A 20,397-nucleotide genomic window follows, 5' to 3' on the forward strand; every position below is an offset into this window, starting at 1 on the left:
GAATTTTGAATTTGATATATCAATGCTTGCATTATATTTTTCTGGTAATAATTTAATAATTTTAAAGTTAAATAAATGTTGCATATGTATTCACATTTAGTGTTTTTAAATGATTTTTTCGTTATAATTTAGTGGTGAATGGTGATGAGAACAAAAGTTTAACTAATAAATAAGATTTGAAAATTGCTGCCATGAGCGCCAAAAATGTGAATCCCAGCGATGATAAAGTTTTCTGCCCGGTTTGTAAAAGAGAATACGATAAAGAAATAATAGAAAAACATGTAAACAAATGCTTATTCTTAAATGTTGATGTATCTAAAAGAAATGGATCACATTTTGATGAAAACTGTTCTCAACAAAAGAGGATTAAAATTGATGTTAGTCCAGTTAGAAGTACATTAGAAAATACCTGTACCGGACCCTATAAGAACATGTCAAAGGTGCGGTCCAAAACAATAACTATACTTTACATTATTTTATAACTATGATTATTACGTTAACATTTGTTTAATGATCAAATAGATTTATTTACAGCTGTTCTATTTTTTTAAAGGTACTTTTGAAGGAGTCGCCTAAGTCATCAGCAACATATGAGCTCAGTAATAAGCCCAGTAAACAATCAAGTTCAGCTCTGATCAATGATAGTAAAAATATTCCATTGGCTGAGTCAATGCGACCTATGCTGCTAGAAGATATTGTTGGACAAGTTGAGTCTTTTGGTGCTGATTCAATGTTATATTCTATGCTTTCAAAGAAAAAAATACCAAATATGATACTTTGGGGTCCTCCAGGTTGTGGAAAGGTAATATTAAATAGTAGTTTTATTATCTTTTAAATTTTTATACCTACAGCTCTATAATTTTAATGAGGCAGCTTGAAATTGATTGCCACTCTTTCACTTTTTTTTATCATTCACTATTAGCTGAATATCTACGCCTGTAGGTACAGTTTCTTTCAGTGAGTACTGGCAGTGGCCAAAAGCTTGGCTTGGCTTCAAAGTTCAAACCCTATGCGGTTTGAACTTTGAAGTCAGGTGTTCCATGTTAGGTAGTATAAATCTACTTAGTTAATAAAATGAGCAACTATTTTCAACTAGGGTAAGCAATGTTTCTATGAGTCTATAACCTGCACACTATTAAGTATTGATCAATATTGTTATCAGCACATTTTTAAGGTATTATAAAGATATCACATAATCTTGCAGACATCTGTGGCCAACATTATTGCCAATATTTGTAAGGAACAAAATAATATGAGGTTTGTCAAGCTATCTGCAACAATGTGTGGCATCAATGATGTTAAAGAAGTGGTCAAGGTAGCTAAGAATGAAATTAAGTTCAAAAGGCAAACTGTACTTTTCATGGATGAGATACATAGGTATGTAAAATCAATCAAGTGCGAGTCAGACTCACAAAGGGTTCCGTACCATTGTACAAGAAATCTTGAACCAACTTTATTGCTCCAATGGCTGTACAACACTGCAAGTTAATGACGGACAGCGCCATCTATGATGCAACATCGTCGTCTTTGCTCATGGTACAGTTCCTAGGGTCAACTTTAATAGTTTAAAAACAAATAAAAAATAATAATAACCAGAGCTAGTCTGGGTCAGTCTTGCTTTTATTTTCTTTACATCTTCATTATATACAGATCTTTATAACTTAGATTTCCAAAAGATTATTTTCTCCCATAAACTATTAACTGTACCTCCATAATCACTAGCACAAAAGTACCTATAAGCGCGAGCGAAGCCAGCGTGATTTTTTTATTATTTAAACAGAAAAATACTCCTTATTTTATTACAGATTTAACAAATTGCAACAAGATACTTTTCTACCACATGTTGAGAACGGCACGATAACACTAGTGGGTGCCACCACAGAGAATCCTTCATTCAGTTTGAACAATGCTCTGTTGAGTCGCTGCAGGGTTGTGGTGCTGAGCAAACTAACAGTCCATGATGTGTTACTGATATTAGAGAGAGCCGTTGTCAGGAAAGAACTGGCTGTGGTAGTTGATAGCATTAGTGATAAGCTTGTTTGTGGAGATCAAAAAAAGTAAGTTAATATAAGTTAGTATAAGTTTAGGTTCATATAATATTGCTTATTAGCTTCACTCATGGGCTAGATTGTAATGATCTAATAATGTACTGCTGTTAGCACTTTACGATTAAAAAAAGGTGGTAAAAACCACCTGCAATAATTTGAAATTAAATTTAAGTTTTCAAATAACATTGTTAAGAAAATTTCTCAAAACAATCCTAATTTATAAAAATGTAAAGTCACACATGACTCCATATACTCACCGCATAGAGCTATAGACCACCGGTATCCAATGCGTTACTTTCTTTCTTGAGAATCATTCAGACCGAACTGCCAATCTACACGAGCCAGCATTTCTCGTCTTCCCGATATTATATAAAAGGTCCCGACGGTCGCACGACTGCTAGTCATCAGTCAGGATCCAACCGCTTTATAAGCAAAAAAAAAACTGAGTTACGTAAATTTTTTTTTTTGTAAATGTAAAGGTGTGTAATAGAGCGTCAGTCGCTGCAGTGGGTCGCGGAAGTGTGTGACGGGGACGCGCGCGTCGCTCTCGGCGCGCTCGAGCTGGCTTTGAGCGCGGCGCCGGAACACAGTCAACATGTCATCGGATTAGAGGACTTGAAGAGGGGCATCAAGGTGAGTAGTGCTGTAAATGTGAAGGTGTGTACTAGAGCATCAGTCGCTGCAGTGGGTCGCGGAAGTGTGTAACGAGACGCAGTGGGTCGCGGAAGTGTGTAACGAGACGCGCGTGTAGTATCAACATTAAGTATTAAAAAACTGGTCAAGTGCCCTTCGGACTCGCACACAAAGGGTTCTACACCATCATACAAGGTATATGGTCTATAACTTTCAGTATTCTACATAAGTAGAATACTGAAAGTTAATAACGGACTGCGCCATCTATATGTGATTTATTAAATTTTTCGTAAACACATTTTAATTTTTTTGTGTGAACAACAAATTCACGGTTTTCGGATTTTTTCTTTTACTTTTGCTATAAGACCTACGTACATGCGAAATTTCATGATTCTAAGTCAACAGGAAGTACCCTGTAGGTTTTTGTGATAGACTGCACGACGACAAACGGACATACAGACAACGGAATGATCCTATAAGGGTACCTTTTTCCTTTTGAGGTACGGAACCCTAAAAATGTGTATTGTTGTCAGCGATCGCACATGCTGTACGACAGACAAGGCGAGGAGCACTACAATATTGTGTCTGCAATCCACAAGTCGATCCGAGCCAGCGACGACAACGCGGCGTTATACTGGACGACGCGCGCCTTGCACGGCGGCGAAGACCCTTTGTTCGTTGCCAGGAGACTCGTCAGGGCTGCTGCTGAGGATATCGGTGAGCCTCGGTATTATACCTCTGTATAATGAGTTTTGACAAAGGACTCTTGTGGTCGATTGTTATGCCTCTGTCGCGGGAACAAACAATTGATTGATACGTCAGTCCTTATTTCCCGCGATGTGCCAATTTTCCCCCGCTACGCCGCCCTTTGCAAAGTTGTTTGCTACATAGAATAATATAAAATCGCTTCCCGCTGTCTGTATGAACGCTTAGATCTTTGAACTACGCAACTAATTCAAGAGGATGAGAGGAGGGTCTATCTATACACATAGTTCAATATTGTTTTGTGTTATTTTGGATAACAGACCTACATTGCATCCGTGCGAAGCCGGGGCGGGCCGCTAGTCCACTATAATTTTTTTACTAGACTAGAGTAGATACCTAAGTTTCATTTTTGGACTTAGGGATAACATTACAGTGAAATCGTTTCCGCAAAATTTTGTCAGGGCTGGCCGATCCGAACGCGTTAGTGGAAGCAGTAGCGTGCCTGCAGGGTTGTCAACAAATAGGCATGCCGGAGTGCGACGTGCTGCTGGCGCAGTGCGCGGTGAGGCTCGCCCGCGCCGACAAGAGCACTGAGGTGTACCGCGCCATGAAGAGCGTGCAAAGATCGCTGACTGAGGCAAAAGGACCACTGCCATCAGTACCGCTTCATTTGCGAAATGCACCCACTAGACTTATGAAGGATTTGGGTGCGTATTTCTTCCCATTCTTTGTCCTCGCGCCTCTGCCTCTTCACTATTTAGAGGTTCAGAGGTTGGCCGTCATCTCGTCAATATCATGTCCTTTGCTTTCTTCCCTAGAAATAATTTCTTATAAAATCTTTAGTTATTTATTTTTTTATTTCATAATGGTACTAATTCTGATAGCAACTAAATTTTAGAATATTCACATCTTTTTCTCATCAATGTAATAAGAAAAAGACAGATTATCTTATTTTAATTTAAAACTTTTCAAACCTCGTGACTTTATTTGCCGTGAACGTCAGGATGGCCGGTGTAGTGCTGGAAAACTAATGAGATATATTCCAAAAAATTGTACCTAAATTGTACTATTTAGTACCTATATAGAAATAATTAGTACCTTCATCAATTAAATAATAAACGAAGTTTCTCATACACCGGCGGTCCTGACGTCAAGTTGGCCGGTATGTTTTTGTATCTTGCATATAGGCTACGATAATTATTCTAAATCTTACATAGAAAATTTGTACCTAATTAGTACCTACCAAAACACCCAACGCACAATGAAAATCTAAACGGGATCCCACACAAAATAATATTATATCTTTTCGCGCCATACAAAATCATGCAATCGCGCGTTGCTAAGTAAATTCTTCGAGTACTAATTGCTTTTGACAGGTGCCCGTGGCATAGCGCATGTCAAATTAAATATCTAAAGCTGTTTCCGTTTCCGTTGTAAACATTTAAAAAAAACAGTTAAGCGCGCGTCGGACTCGTACACCAAGACTTCGTGGAGGTTTTTAACAAGTAGGTTTTATATTAATAAAATTCTTAAGTCTAAGACAGTGACTGAGGGAAAATCTTATATATCCTACTACTATTATATTTATTTATTTTTTATTTATTTAGTAATAGACTTAATTTAAAGAGAAACATTTTTCACCATTTTTTATAGACCAAAGCACTAGATAAAAAACAGACTGGTGTTATTATTATTATTACTATTATATATATTATCCATACTAATATACTAATAATATTATAAATGCGAAAGTGTGTCTGTCGTTCTGCTACGTTTTCATAGCTAAACCTCTGAACCGATTTTAGTGAAAGGTACAGACTTACCTAGGATACATTTCGGGAAGGACATAGGCTACTTTTTTCTCGAATGAAACAAACGGCTCCCGCGGGATAGTATACTATCTTTCACGGATTTGTCGTTCAATAGCGCCGTAGTAGAGCTATGAATTAACGTCATTTTTTGCATAGACATAGTCGATGTCAGAGGACCTACTAAAAAGTGATATAAGTGACCCTATTGTTTGCAAAGACATAGGCGAGGACCTAAAAGCAATAAAGGCTACTTTTCTCCCGAAAAAAACAAACAGTTCCCGCAGGATAGCGTGCTATCTTTTACGCATGTATCGTTCAATAACGTATAATAGTATGCTATCCCGCGGGACCCGTTTGTTTCTTTCGGGAAAAAAGTAGCCTATGTCCTTCCCCGAAATGTATCTTAAGTCTGTAGGTAGTCTGTCTGTAGTCCAAATTTCACTAGAATCAGTTCAGTGGTTTAGCCGTGAAAACGTTGCAGACAGACAGACTCACTTTCGCATTTATAATATTACTAGCCGATGCCTGTGACTTTGTTCGCGTGGGTATAGGTTTTTTTAAATCCCGTAGGAACTCTTTAACTTTCCGGGATAAAAAGTAGCCTATGTATTAATCTAGGGTATAATCTATCTCCATTCTAAACAGCCGAATCCGTTAAGTAGTTTTCGCGTGAAAGAGTAACAAACACACACATACACACGAATATTCGCCTTTATAATATTAGTGTGATTAGTATGGATAATATATATAATAGTAATAATAATATAATAGCAGTACGGATATATAGGATTTTCCCTCAGTCACTGTCTTAGACTTACGAATTTTATTAATATAAAACCTACTTGTTAAAAACCTCCACGGAGTCTTGGTGTACGAGTCCGACGCGCGCTTGACTAATTTTTTTTTTTTAATGTTTACAACGGAAACGGAAACAGCTTTAGATATTTAATTTGACATGCGCTATGCCATGGCACCTGTCAAAAGCAATTAGTACTCGAAGAACCTACTTAGCAACGTGCGATTGCATGATTTTGTATGGCGCGAAAAGATATAATATTATTTTGTGTGGGATCCCGTTTAGATTTTCATTGTGCGTTGGGTGTTTTGGTAGGTACTAATTAGGTACAAATTTTCTATGTAAGATTTAGAATAATTATCGTAGCCTATATGCAAGATACAAAAACATACCGGCCAACCTGACGTCAGGACCGCCGGTGTATGAGAAACTTCGTTTATTATTTAATTGATGAAGGTACTAATTATTTCTATATAGGTACTAAATAGTACAATTTAGGTACAATTTTTTGGAATATATCTCATTAGTTTTCCAGCACTACACCGGCCATCCTGACGTTCACTATTTGCCAGCCTTGTGTATAATGTTTTTGTAGAGCAGCACTAAAATTTAAAGTTGTTATTTTAAAATTCATTTTCGGCCCTTTTTTAGCAATACTAAAAATAAAGGGATGCAGCTACTCTGAAACTTTTTAGAGGACGACATCAGAATCGACGCCAATATTCGGTTTTTATTATATTTGAATGTTTCAGGGTACGGCAAAGGCTACAATATGAAGCATCGGGACGAGTCCGGTCTCACTTACATGCCGGAGGGATTAGAACATGTTAATTTTTTTGATAAAGAGAATGGCGGTTAATGTACTCGTAGTTAGTGTAGACTTAAGTTTTAAATTTTTTTATTTTATCTTTACGCCCGCCTTTATGAATGTGATAGTTAATTTTAAGTGTAAGTAAAATTGTATAGATGATGGTGATGCCAAACATCATGATCGTAACTTCAGAGCGATCAAGAAGTTTGGCGTTACTTATTAATAAAACTGTTATTTTTGGCTGAACGCACATTTTGTCTTTCGCCCGAGCATCTAGCAGCCTAAAAACATAAAGCCAATTAACCAATCGCGTCCAGCCTAAAAAATCATTTACATTTTAATAATAGGTAAGTAAGTACTACTTTAAAAAAATAAAAATGCAAAAAATCTAGTGTCTTGTTTTTTATTTGGATAATCTCATTTCACAATTCATATGACATGGTAAAAATTTACTATTTACAAGACTCACACATCACTGTAATATTACAAATTTCACCTATATTGTACCTTCTCTTCTTTACGCTGTCGATTTTACATCCAAGATTTTCGGTCCTATGGTTATAAAAAATAAAATAACTTCGTATCTTAATTTACAACATTTGCTACTGCACATTGTGCACAAAAATACATTTTAAATTTACACTATGCCAGTTGTAGGTGGTACAACTCTATTGCTTCACTCAAACGATAGCGCGAGGACAGTAGCTCTCCTCGCTAACATAATATACAAAAATTATTTGTATATGTACTAAAACTCCAATATTACTACTTTTGCATTTTGTCACTTTAACATAAAATTAACAAAATCTATTCTACACTATTAGCATGTATAAAGAATGGGTTCACTAATTTTCTTACACATCTCTTACAATGAAACGTGACTATGGTGCTGATTTGCTTGTGCACAATCTCTGGACTGACAGGTTTACAAGTAGGGCTTAATAACATCAAGCTTAATTCTCTATAATCCGCCAAAATGCACCGCCCGCCCTCCCAATAATAAACCTTCAGGAAAAACAAGCAATGTGCACAACCAAAAACTTTCTAAAACATCTTAGGTATGCTTTGCTTTTGCACAATTTACAAAGTTACTTTGCCAGTGCATCTTCAGTAGATGTTGAGTATTTTGGCGTTTACTAATGCGTTGTAGGGTCAATATTCTCTGAGGATGAACACTTGGCAAAGTTATGCAATTAGACACTTTTAATATGGGTACCTTCAAGTCAAGGGTGAATAGGCAAGTTCTAGGCAAACACCCTCCATCTTAGAATGCATCAACACTTGCTAGCAGGTCTGATTGCAGCCAAGCGCTAGTGTATTTAAAGTGCTTTGTTGTAAAATCAATATTATATAACCTGAAGATGCTGAAACGTAAATGTTTTAGATTTGTGTAGTGTTCTGTATTATGCCGTGGAAGTCGAGATGGTACTAAGTCGAAAAAGAAAGTTTCCGAAAAAACAGTGAAGTGACTTGATTACCATACCATAGAATTTCTTGCTTGCTTTTGCTGCATATTTAGTAGAGGGTGGGCAGGTGGACTCTGCCAATTCTCACTGGGCCGGCATGACAGATTATGGTCTTAGTCTTCTCATTTTAAGAGGAGACTCGTGCTAAGTAGTGGATCGACAGTGGGTTGATCAAGATGATGGGCAGGTGGTGCATATCGCAAGTTCCATGTTGTATCATATATTCTGTCTGTTATGGTAGATTATACCGAAATAAGCTTCATGTTCATTGATAAAAGGACGGCACTGCTTTTAGACCTGCCCATTTAGAGAATGTAAACAACCAAATAGACACGGACACCTTACACAAAACGATTGCAAAAATTTGTACAATCTTAAACTAGATTGAAATAAGACTAACTTAGCTACTACAGTAGTAGCATACTATAGCAGTAACCTAAAATAAATTAGAATCAGACTTCTAATTTAGATCCTAAAGGTGCAAGGAACAGAATACATAAGCACATCGAATTTTTTCATTTCTTCACAATCCACCAATTTGGGAACTCCGGTTAACTTTATAAAACAATAAATAATGATTCACGTAAACAATTGTATAATGTGGAACGTCTGCAGATTTGAAAAAATATTATGTATAAAGTATAATATAGCTAATGCTAAAGTTTAACTTAGAAAACGTAGTCGGGGCCGGCCATGTCGATCGCCCAACGGAATTTGTCGCGCTGTGTTTTGTTGTAAATCTTTTCTATGGGGACACCATGTTTTTTACACCTGAAACAGATAATAAATTAAATGTATCGATCGATAAATCAATCGCGATGATAGTGTAGAAGATAAGTTAGCATTATTAGATTTTAGAGTTACAAATCAACTCACCATGACACTGAGATACGTGGGTCTAGATAATTGAGCTTGGAAGTGCCGAGAGCGATCGTTTTGTTCTCGTCGCGATCCGTCTCCTGCACCTCCAGCTTCTTCAGCTGCTCCTTGAGGCGCTCCAGGGCCTTCTTCTTCTTGTCTGCATTTAGCTTCTCTTTGACGGAGCCTCGCTTGGCGGCCTTCATTGCATCGTGTAGGTCTGATTCAGCTTCATCGATTTGATCGCGTTTAGCCTGAATTTTATCCTTGAGAGCTTCCATTGACTTCGAGTGACCTAAGAAAAAGAAAAATAATAGTGTTAGTGCTTCGCGGCGATAGTCAGTGCAGTTTAAGATGTTTATAGTGTGTTCAATCTGGAACAAGAGGCGTTTGTATCTGTACAAAAACAAATCTCAGCCAGGTTTGTGTATTTAATCATTATGAATGACCTGTGCAAATCTCCATGTTGCTACTTCAGGTTGTTTTGTGCACTATATACAAAAAAAAAAACAATTATGTACTTATTGCCCAAGTAGGGTAATATTGTGTGTTCTAGCTCAAGTCTCTAGATGACGCGGCGCGCCAGCGCGCGCCGGATCTATAAGACTTAAGCTAGAACACACAATATTTTCACAATAGATATCAGTTACAAGAGAATGATCAGGTTATTGTTACTAACTCATGTAGAAAGATGATTCAATGGTTGATTTAGCACATTCTTAAGTGATGCAACTAGTTACGATACTGAGTTGGAATATTTTATAGAAATTCTATTCTTAAGCATCGATTAGATTATTTAGAATAATTTATATTTTGTACTGGAACCCTTAAGAACCTACCTAATGCAATTAATGTAGCATCTCAAATTTATGTTAAGCGGAGGTTCAGTTTAAGATGGGAGCATGTTAAAGCGGAACAGGTATGTCAGTTTATTAATATAAGTAATTAGTAACCACACTCCTTTATCGTAAAGTAAAAATTCAAGTGTTGCGGTATAAAGGTTCAAACACGATCGTTCAATTATTCAATCATTCATTTATTCATTTATTCAAGTATTCAACTCATGGTAAGTGGTGTGTCAGTTTAAGATGGAAGCATACTAAACCAGAACAGGTACGTTTGTCAGTTTATTAATATAAGTATAATTAGTGACCACACTCCCTTACCGAACATTCAAGTGTTGCGGTATAAAGGTTCAAAGACAATCGATCAATCATTCAATCATTCATTCATTCATTTATTCGAGTATTCAACTCATGGTAAGTGGTGTGTCAGTTTAAGATGGAAGCATACTAAACCGGAACAGGTACGTTTGTCAGTTTATTAATATAAGTATAGTTAGTAACCACACTCTCTTATCGAAAATTCAAGTGTTGCGGTATAAAGGTTCAAAGACGATCGTTCAATCATTCATTCATTCATTTATTCAAGTATTCAAAACATGGTAAGTGGTGTGTCAGTTTAGGATGGAAAGCATGCTATGCCGGAACAGGTAAGTATGTCGGTATATAAGTATCAATAATAATAATTACTAACCACACTCTTATAATAGAAGGTTAAAATTCAAGTGTTGTAGTATTAAGGTTCATCCAATTCATTCATTCATTCTAGTGTTATGGTATCCCACTAAAGCAAGTGTCCGAGTCAGAGGTGCATGCCCGGGATCGAACCCCTGCCCGACTTATAACCGGAGGCAGCGGACGTCTTAATCACTATGCTATCATGACTCATAGAGTAGATCGAGTTCGGTTGATAGACCTACTATTCCATAAAATACTTACATTAACACCTTTCTACCTAACTATTTTTGCCGATAAAATCATATTTCATATAAGTAAGTATAAGTACTTTTTATTCTCTAAATGGGCGATAATTTTTATAAAATTATTATTAATCGATCCGCTTTTGGTAAGTAACTAATGAAATATTATATTGTATTTTGGCATTACACTATTTCAACTGCTGTAAACATTACCTACATAGTGCATAATATGCATACTTATCTAATGTAGAAATACAGAACAGACGCCATAAGTGTTAAAAAATAATATCAAAGTAGGTATAGTCGGGATACATCATGTGTTAACTAAAAGTGATTCTTTTTCGGTGTCTAATGACTCGTATTGCAGGATTGCATATTTGCAGTTTGCTTCCTAATAGGGAATCCTAAACATGCATGCGGCATCTTATGTATGTGTGTAATAATGAGATCTTTGAATGTCATTCTAATTACTTTTATGTTTAAGAGTCATTATTCTATGCAAATACTATGAACTTTTGACTTTATTGATTGACTATTAGAAGAACCTAAATTCTGTAAGCACTGTTTTCACTACGCATTTCTTTTGTGAGCACTTCAACGAGCAAACGTTTACTTAATTCACTTAAAAAATCATTTTTTAAATTTCAAAAAGCAGTTGTTTAGCTTCAGTATGTAAGTATTTTTTTTTTTTTTATTTTTTTTTTTTTTACATATTTTAATGAAAGAGTTGTTGCATCTACAGAGAAATAATATTTTTTTTTAATATTAACTTCTTACCTAATAGTATTTTAAAAAGTTACATTAAGTACATACATGTTTAAATTTCATTTCACCAAAAAATCTTTAATTGTTTCAGAACTAGATAATAGTATGATGTAACAACATTAAAAAAATGTTTTTTCTATAACAGGGCTTCGAACTTTAGTAATAATCCTTTTAATTCGGATGACGAATTACCTATAACTTCAAATTCAACTTCAAAGAGTAAATCACTCAATAAATTGAAGAAATCAAAAAAGCGGCAGTCAGATTCAGAATCTGAACCGGAACCACCTGTAAAGCGTAAGAAAGCGCTTCAAAAAAAGCCTGTCAAGGCTGCACGTCCTTCATGGGAGTCTGAGGTGAGTTATTACACTTTATTTTTACTGTAAATATAATATTATTACAATTGTTTTCAAGAAATATTAGAATTCTGACTGAATATAAGCATCAACTAAACCCTTTAAGAAGATATTAATGGTTTTTTTTACATCATTATATTTAATTATTTAATTATTAGTTAATATTAGCTTAGCACGTTTGAATATGGAGCCTAAGGTCTCAAGTTCGATTCTTGAGCTGGATCAAATAAATTGTTAGCTTTAGGGAAGGTTTCGCAACTCAACTCTGGGGTTGTTGAATTTATTGATGGAAACCTATAAACAGTTTATTAATAAACATTTTACTAACTGAGTTAATATTTTTTAATAACTAAAAATATTATTTTTGTCTTTTCAGTACGAAGAAGAAGTGGTGCAAAAGCTTGAACCACTTAAAAATTTTATCACCAAGAAAATAGCATCAGGGTATTCTACACAGCGAAAACCAGAGAAATTAATAACGGAAGGCGATTATTACTTAGAACTCCGCATCTATAACGCTGCTGAAGCATCAAAGATAAGCCCGGGTAATCGATGGCGTCACGCCCTTTTTACTTATAAGTCATGTATGGATACCAACTCAGAAATTTGGCAGGCAACGAATCGCTTGGTCGCTGCTGCTAAGGAAGATTTTAAAGGGGTTAAACCTACACTATACCCAGCATGAAAATTTTAACTGCATTTTACTAACTTCAAATAATAAGTACTCTTACTTAGTATAATCTCATAATGACTTTTTGTGATATTTGTAATATAACAGTGCCAAAATACTTTTCACACAAGAAAAGTTATATTCATAAGTCTAATTGTTTACTTCGCACAGAATTCGATAATGTTCAAATAATTGGAACTGCTTTTAAGAACAGAATACTAAGCTATCGTGTATGTCCATCAAAAAAATTTTTGTTACCTGAGCAATTTTTATCTGAAGTTGTAAATACGATATGTAATTTAGTAAAAAGAAGTCTTGAGAAACATAATGCTCTTAAAATAAATTTTGAATTATTTGCGACTTTTACTTTGCCAAAAAATAATGAAAAATCTTTGAAGTCGTTTAATACTAAATATGTACAAATTTTTCAATCCACAAACATAAAAAATATATATTTAGAGTGTGTAAAAAGCCTGCTTAACAAATTATCAGAGTTTGAACATTCAGAATCAGGCTGGTCTTTTGACTCTTTGAATAATTTAGAAGTAAACATTAATAAATACAATCCTTTAAGGACAGGCTCCTATATTCCACTACCAATAAAAATTCTGAAAACTAGATCTTGTGTAAATATTAAAAATAGTGATGATAAGTGTTTTCTGTGGAGTATATTAGCACATATGTATCCCACCAATAAAAACTTTAATAGAGTATCTTCATATCCTCATTATTCAAAAGTTTTAAAAATAGATGGTATGTCGTTTCCACCATCTTTTGAGGATATCACATTATTTGAAAAAAATAATTCTGACATAAGTGTTAATATATACAGTTTAGAAAAAAATGGTGATATTAACGGACCTCTGTACAAAACCAGCAAGCGTAAACTTGTTCATGTTAATTTGCTTTACATTACTAAAAACAATAAAAGACATTTTTGTTTGATAAGAAACTTTGAACGGTTGGTTCATAGTCAACTTACTAAAAATAAGTCTAAAATTTTTTTATGTGAGGAGTGCTTCATTTATTTCAATTCAGAAGAAAAATTATGCAAACATAATTGTGCTAGAATTAAAACTGTTCTTCCAGAGAAAAATAGTAAATTATATTTTGATAATTATGAAAGAACTCAAAGAATACCAATTGTGATTTATGGTGATTTTGAAAGTTTATTAAGAGAATATTCTGATAAAAGTAAATCTGGGCATACTGAAACCATACAGGTTCATGAAGCCACATCTTTCGCGTACTATATTTGTTGTGAATCTAAACCTGAACTTAATGAACTGGTTTCATACATAGGAGCTAACTGTGCTCAAAAATTTGTAGAAACAATTTCAAATGATGTCAAACGATTACATGCAATTTTGTTAGAAAATAATCCCATGAAACTACTTACTGAAACTGAAAAGAAATGTTTTCATAATGCAAAAGTTTGCTGTATATGTAAACAAAAATTTACATCCACAGATAAAATTGTGGCAGATCATGATCATTTTACAGGGGAATATAGAGGCGCGGCTCACAACATTTGCAAGTTGAGTGCAAAGAAATGTCCTTTTATACCTATTATATTTCATAATTTAAGTAATTACGATTGCCATCTTTTTATTAAAGAGTTAGCGAGTATTAACGGTCGTATAAATATTATTCCGAAAAATAAAGAAAAATACATATCGTTCACAAAATTTATATCAGTTGATTCAAAAACTGCTGCTCAACTGAAATTCATCGATTCTTTTAATTTTCTCAGTTGTAGCTTAGATAAATTAGCTAGATCTTTACATCAAGACGACTTCGTAAACTTGCGTAGGTATTACAGTGATCAGTATTTATTTGATTTGATTTGCAGAAAGGGTGTGTACTGCTATGATTATATAGACTCTTTAAAACGTTACGATGAAACTGAGTTACCAAAACGAAAACATTTTTTTAATAAACTTACTTCAGAACTTATTTCGGAAGAAGATTATAAACATGCATTGAAAGTTTGGAAAACTTTTAAAATAAAAAATTTAGGCGAATATACAGATTTATATTTAAAATGTGATGTACTATTACTAGCAGATAGTTTTGAAAAATTCAGGAAAATTAGCTTAGCAACCTATTGCTTAGATCCGTGCTATTATGTTTCTTCACCTTCTTTAAGTTGGGATGCAATGCTTTTGCATACCAATGTAAAATTAGACCTTATAACTGATGTGGAGATGTATCAAATGATTGAAAAAGGTATACGAGGTGGTCTAGCTCAGTGTTCATTAAGATATGCTAAAGCTAACAATAAATATATGTCTGACTATGATATCAACAAATCAAGTAGCTTTTTGGTATATTTAGACTGTGTGAACCTGTATGGTTATGCAATGATGATGAAACTTCCTACAAGTAATTTTAAATTTTTGAACAAAGACCAAATTGAGACTTTTGAAATTGATTCTATTACTGTTGACAGTAACATTGGGTATATACTTGAAGTAGATCTTAGTTATCCATCTGAAATACATGACGCTCACTCAGATTTACCATTTGCTGCTGAAAAATTTACACCTTTTGGTCATAGAAATGCCAAGCTTATTGCAAATTTATACGACAAATGTTCCTATGTTATTCACTATATCCATTTAAAAGAATGTCTTAAAAACGGTCTAAAATTGTTAAAAATTCATAGAATTCTATCATTTGAACAAAAAGAATTTTTGAAACCATATATTGAATTGAATACCTCTTTGAGGCAAAAAGCAGAGTCTGAATTTGAAAAAGACTTTTTCAAAAAACAAAATAATGCTATTTTTGGTAAAACCATAGAAAATAAAAGAAAACAAGTAAATGTAAAACTTGTTAATACATGGACAGATAAGAATAATAAGACAAACAGGATTATTGGAGCAGAAAAGTATGTAAGTGCGCCTAACTTTAAATGTTTGTCGATATTTACAGATAATTTGGTAGCAATCCAATTAGAACAAACGAAATTAATTTTGGATAGACCAATTTATGTGGGGTTTACTGTTTTAGAGTTAGCTAAAACACATTTATATAACTTTCACTATTCTATAATGAAACCATTATATAAAGAAAATATTGAACTTTGTTATACTGATACTGATAGCTTACTATATCGCATATATACTGATGATTTTTATTCAGACATGAAAAAGAATATTAAGTTTTTCGATACCAGCAATTTTAGCGATAAAAATGTTTACAATATCCCTCAAGCAAATATGAAAATTCCGGGGTTTTTTAAAGATGAGATGGGTGGAGATGTTATTGTTGAATTTGTTGGCTTACGAGCAAAATTGTATTGTATTGAATCACAAAAAATGTCTATTAAAAAGGCAAAAGGAGTGACAACATCTGTTACCAAAAGGTTGGATATAGATAAATACAAAAATGTGTTATACTACAATCAATCAGTCAGAAAGAATATGTGTGTTATTAGATCTAAAAATCATAATGTATATACCCAAAAAATTAATAAGTTAGTTTTAAATAGTGAAGATGATAAAAGACAAATTTTAAAGAAGCAATTTAAAACGTTGCCGTGGGGGCACTACAGTACAATTTTTTAGTTGTTAATTTGTACTAGATTTTATGTTATTCATTACTGTGCAATTTTGATTGTTCATGTATGCATGCAAATATTGAAATAAATATTTACTACTCATCATCACTGACATTTTATTATTTTACCTTTCAGTTTTTTATTTTTATATTTATCGAGATCAATAACTTGAGTTATAGTGATATCATAGCAGGTGATAATGTTTGCTTACTGACCTTTACGTTTGTTTATATAGACCTTCAATTTCAACATTATATCCTTATCACCTTGGTCAAGAAATGAAAATGCAGTAAGCAAACATTAAGCAAAATTAAAAAAACCTTTACATTTAAGGGAATCGAACCCTTGAAATATTTGAAAAAACTTGATTGTACTACCTAATATTTACATGGAATACGTTAATATTATTAGGTACTTAGTACAATCATAATGTTTTCAATTAATAATTTAAAATTTAAAAAAACAATTTTATTCTTTAAACCACGTTTATTTCATAAATAATGAATTCATGCTACAGCTCCTTACTCTAAAAAACACTATTTTTATAAACAAAAAATATGATGATATTTAAAAATAAGCAAATTACATTTCAACAATAGTTCACATTTATATGGAGTGAGTAATTTTTGACATTATTTTACCTATCAAATTTTCTGTAGCATCCATAACTTCATCGTAATTATCCTTGACTACATACTGTGCACTAACACTAGGAGTATCACCATTTATATTTTCATCTTGTTCTCCTCCATTTAGTCCATAAATATTTATTTTTATTAAATGAAGCCGTCTTCCAGTTGCTTTGCGAATAACATAGGATGTTGATGTAGAAGTCGGGGGTGAAACAGGCTTCAATAGTGATAAACTGCATTTTTTCTTTTTTTTCATCTCCTTACTAGATGCTTGAACTGGTTCTGCTGCTTGTTTTTGAGCTAAATCCTCGCAAAGTCTCTGAAATTCAGTTTCCGCGAACCCGTTTACATCTTGTGCGTAGTAAAAAGGATTTGTTAGATTTTCGTTGGGTAAGATAGGAGTCGACATAATTCTGAAACAAAAAGAAAAATAATTAATAAATAACGGTAAAAAAATACATGCTTTATTAAAAGTCAGCACATTGTTATAAAATAATTATAATAACTTACCAAGTAAAATACTCGATATTTATTATGATAAAATTATGAGCGCGGCTACTGTTTTCTTCGGGAGCTGTAGCAGGAATGAAGCTTTAATAAATAATAATTAATCTAATACTGTCTTGCGATCTAAAACGATGTAATTTGAGCAAAACGAAAACATAATGCTTTAGTGACACAGCATCACATTCCAAGATTTTCCCGAGAGCTGTAACAGGAATGAACATGCATCGATAATAAAATCTTATATAATCTTGTATTCTCAAATGGGTAATTTGAGCAAAGTGAAAACAAATCTTTAGTGACACAGCAACGCATTCCGAGTTTACACGTGTATGGTGTCATTTCTTTAAATTGGTTATTAACATTATGTTACATTTTAGTTATAAAATTATATAGAATATAATGTGAAGACTTTATAACAGGATTTTATCTTTTTTAACAGAAAACACAATGAAGTTGATCAAACAACCAGTAACATTGGAAATTAACAATTTAAATATAGAAGCGTCATCAATCCAAAAAAGGCATAGTTTGCTGTTGCCCGATACGATTCGCTGTATAATATGTGGACCGTCAAATTGTGGCAAAACAAACACAATGTTAAGCTTATTACTACATCAAAATGGTCTCAAGTTTCAAAATGTTTACCTATATTCTAAAACAACATTTCAACCAAAATATTGTTTTTTGAAAAAAGTTTTAAGCATGGTTCCAGCTGTTAAGCTCTTTACCTTCAAAGATGATAAAGAGGTTATTCCTCCTACTGAAGCCTTGAAAAATTCTGTATTTATTTTTGATGATGTTACTTGCGAGAACCAAGTAAATATCCGAGATTATTTTTCAATGGGTAGACATAAGAACATCGACTGTTTTTATTTGACTCAAACATATTCTAAGATACCAAAACAATTAATTCGAGATAACGTAAATTTTTTAATAATTTTTAAACAAGATGATATAAATTTGAAACACATCTATAACGAACATGTCAATTCTGACATGACTTGGTCAGACTTCAAAAAATTATGTTCAGATATATGGAAAGATCCATACACATGTTTAATAATTAACAAAGATTGTGAATTAAACAACGGTAGATATAGAAAATCTTTCGACGTTTTTGTAAAATTTTGAATGAAATTATTTAAACAGATTGTAATTTAAAATTAGTTTCATTTTAATTTTTACTACATAGTTCAATGGTTGTGTAAAATAATTAAAAAAAGAAATGGAAACAAGTTTGAAAAAAGAGTTAATTAAATCAGTAAAGGCTATTAAAAGTAAAGTAAAAAGATTACGTGATGAAGATGAAGAGTTAGAACTGAGGCGGAAAAAAATATTTAAACCACTGTCTGATCCTTTGAAAGCAATTGTTACACTAAGTAAATATGCTACAAACAAATCTTATCACGAAACTAATTGTAACAACGCAAGTGTTGGAAATAATCAATCGCCTGAAATTCCAAATATAAACTCAAAACAAGATGGTGATATTGAAATTACTTACAACGATAATAACTTTGAAGAAAATCCGAAAAAACAAGAGGAAATGTCTGAACCTTTGGAATTTCTAAATGATGAAGTCAATATTTCCGAAACACTGGCAGACAATGATCTGTTTGGCGAGCAAAGCAATGTATCTATACCATTTGGTATACGTCGCATTAACAAAAGATTGATGATAGGAAATACCCCCGTCAAATTTTCAACTGTAGATGATATGTCTTCAAACAAATTAACGTTTATTACTATTGATGATAAAAGTTATGAACTAACTGCTGGTTTAATAGAACTTTTATTAAGAAATAAACCAAACTTGAATAAAGTAACTGAAAGTGATAAAATCACATATAAAGATATCTTAATTAGTACTAGTGCTCATAAAAGAGATTACAATCCTGCTAATCAAATTAAAGGTGACAAAGGAAAAAAATATTCTCAAATCATCAAACCATTATTTTATGAAAAGGATATGTGTGAAACAAACAAATTAAAGTACGGTGGTAGGCTACCAGTTTTAAAGAAATACAAAACTGATACTGATCTCATCTATTGGGATGATCCTAATGAGTTAATTGAAAGATTAAGATTGATTATTGCGTCCAGAGACGCTGGCAACACTAATCATGATAATGAAATTCTTTCGATTATTGAAGAGTTAAAAGAAGCGGGTATAATAAAAGAATAAAAGAAAGCACATTTATGGAGCGTGTTCAGTATTGATAAGCAGGTTGAACATGAAAGTTGATAAGTTTGGACATCATGTTAATAAGATGCGAAGAATGAAAGGAGTGTTATTAGAATGCGCTTTGAAGTGTACAAACAATAATTTGGATGCTCAGCATAAAAGAGTAAAAAATCTTGCGCAACCGGTAGATTCTAACGATTGTGTTACAAAAGAATACGTTGATGTTTTGGCAGACAATCTTTCAAAAAAAATATCATCAATTAATCAGTTTATTACAGAAATAAATATTAAAGTAAGTAATTTGATCGAAATCACCGAGGCTAGTAAAGTAAAACATGAGCAAAAACAGCGTCGTAAATGAAATACATAAAAATGCAAGAGTAAACTTTCCTCGTCGACATGTTGTCATGAGAGATATAGACGATTTATGGCAAGCTGACTTGATTGATATGAAATCTCTTTCGAAACAAAATTCAGGTTATAAATATATTTTAGTTATAATTGATACATTCTCAAAATATGCTTGGGCATTTCCACTAAAGTTTAAAAATAAAGATCAGGTCTCTAAAGCGTTTGAATCTATATTAAAGAAAGGACGTATTCCAAAAAACCTTCAAACTGATTTTGGAACTGAGTTTTACAACGAAAATTTTAAAACGATAGTCAAAAAATTTAACATCAATCATTATTCTACATATTCCACTAAAAAAGCTTCTATAGTTGAAAGACTTATAAGAACTTTAAAAAATAAAATGTATAAACAATTCAGTTTCCAAGGAAACTACACTTGGATTAAAGGTGTGCTAGAAGAAATAGTTGAAAATTAT

The 20,397-nt window shown here is 33.1% G+C and overlaps 2 protein-coding genes across 4 annotated transcripts in view; one reads left to right on the top strand and one right to left on the bottom strand.

Annotated features, from left to right (window-relative positions):
* On the top strand, positions 1-7,522 carry LOC123881113 (ATPase WRNIP1-like). The gene is made up of 9 exons (XM_045929702.1): positions 1-44; positions 133-440; positions 554-802; positions 1,205-1,377; positions 1,806-2,057; positions 2,528-2,681; positions 3,215-3,398; positions 3,848-4,093; positions 6,746-7,522. Exons 2-9 carry the CDS (start codon positions 192-194, stop codon positions 6,850-6,852), a joined length of 1,614 nt encoding a protein of 537 aa, XP_045785658.1. The 5' UTR covers positions 1-44; positions 133-191; the 3' UTR covers positions 6,853-7,522.
* Positions 7,192-20,397, bottom strand: part of LOC123880892 (DNA topoisomerase 1) — a 27,435-nt gene continuing 14,229 nt past the window's right edge. For all 3 annotated transcript variants that reach the window (XM_045929278.1, XM_045929271.1, XM_045929286.1), the window contains 2 exons: positions 9,147-9,423; positions 7,192-9,041 (listed from right to left, as the gene is read on the bottom strand). In XM_045929278.1, coding sequence (XP_045785234.1) covers positions 8,939-9,041; positions 9,147-9,423 — 380 coding nt within the window. In that variant the 3' untranslated portion in view covers positions 7,192-8,938. The remainder of the gene's footprint in view (positions 9,042-9,146; positions 9,424-20,397) is intronic.

The sequence above is a fragment of the Maniola jurtina genome, chromosome 1 (assembly GCF_905333055.1).
Source record: "Maniola jurtina chromosome 1, ilManJurt1.1, whole genome shotgun sequence".
In the NCBI taxonomy this organism is placed as follows: Eukaryota; Metazoa; Arthropoda; class Insecta; order Lepidoptera; family Nymphalidae; genus Maniola; species Maniola jurtina.

Bases quoted from the DNA above. Each gene is read 5' to 3' on its own strand.
- LOC123881113 (XM_045929702.1), top strand. From the start codon at position 192: ATGAGCGCCAAAAATGTGAATCCCAGCGATGATAAAGTTTTCTGCCCG. The intron at 803-1,204 runs GTAATATTAAAT...ATAATCTTGCAG, and splicing joins GTCCTCCAGGTTGTGGAAAG to ACATCTGTGGCCAACATTAT. The intron at 2,058-2,527 runs GTAAGTTAATAT...GTAAATGTAAAG, and splicing joins GTTTGTGGAGATCAAAAAAA to GTGTGTAATAGAGCGTCAGT.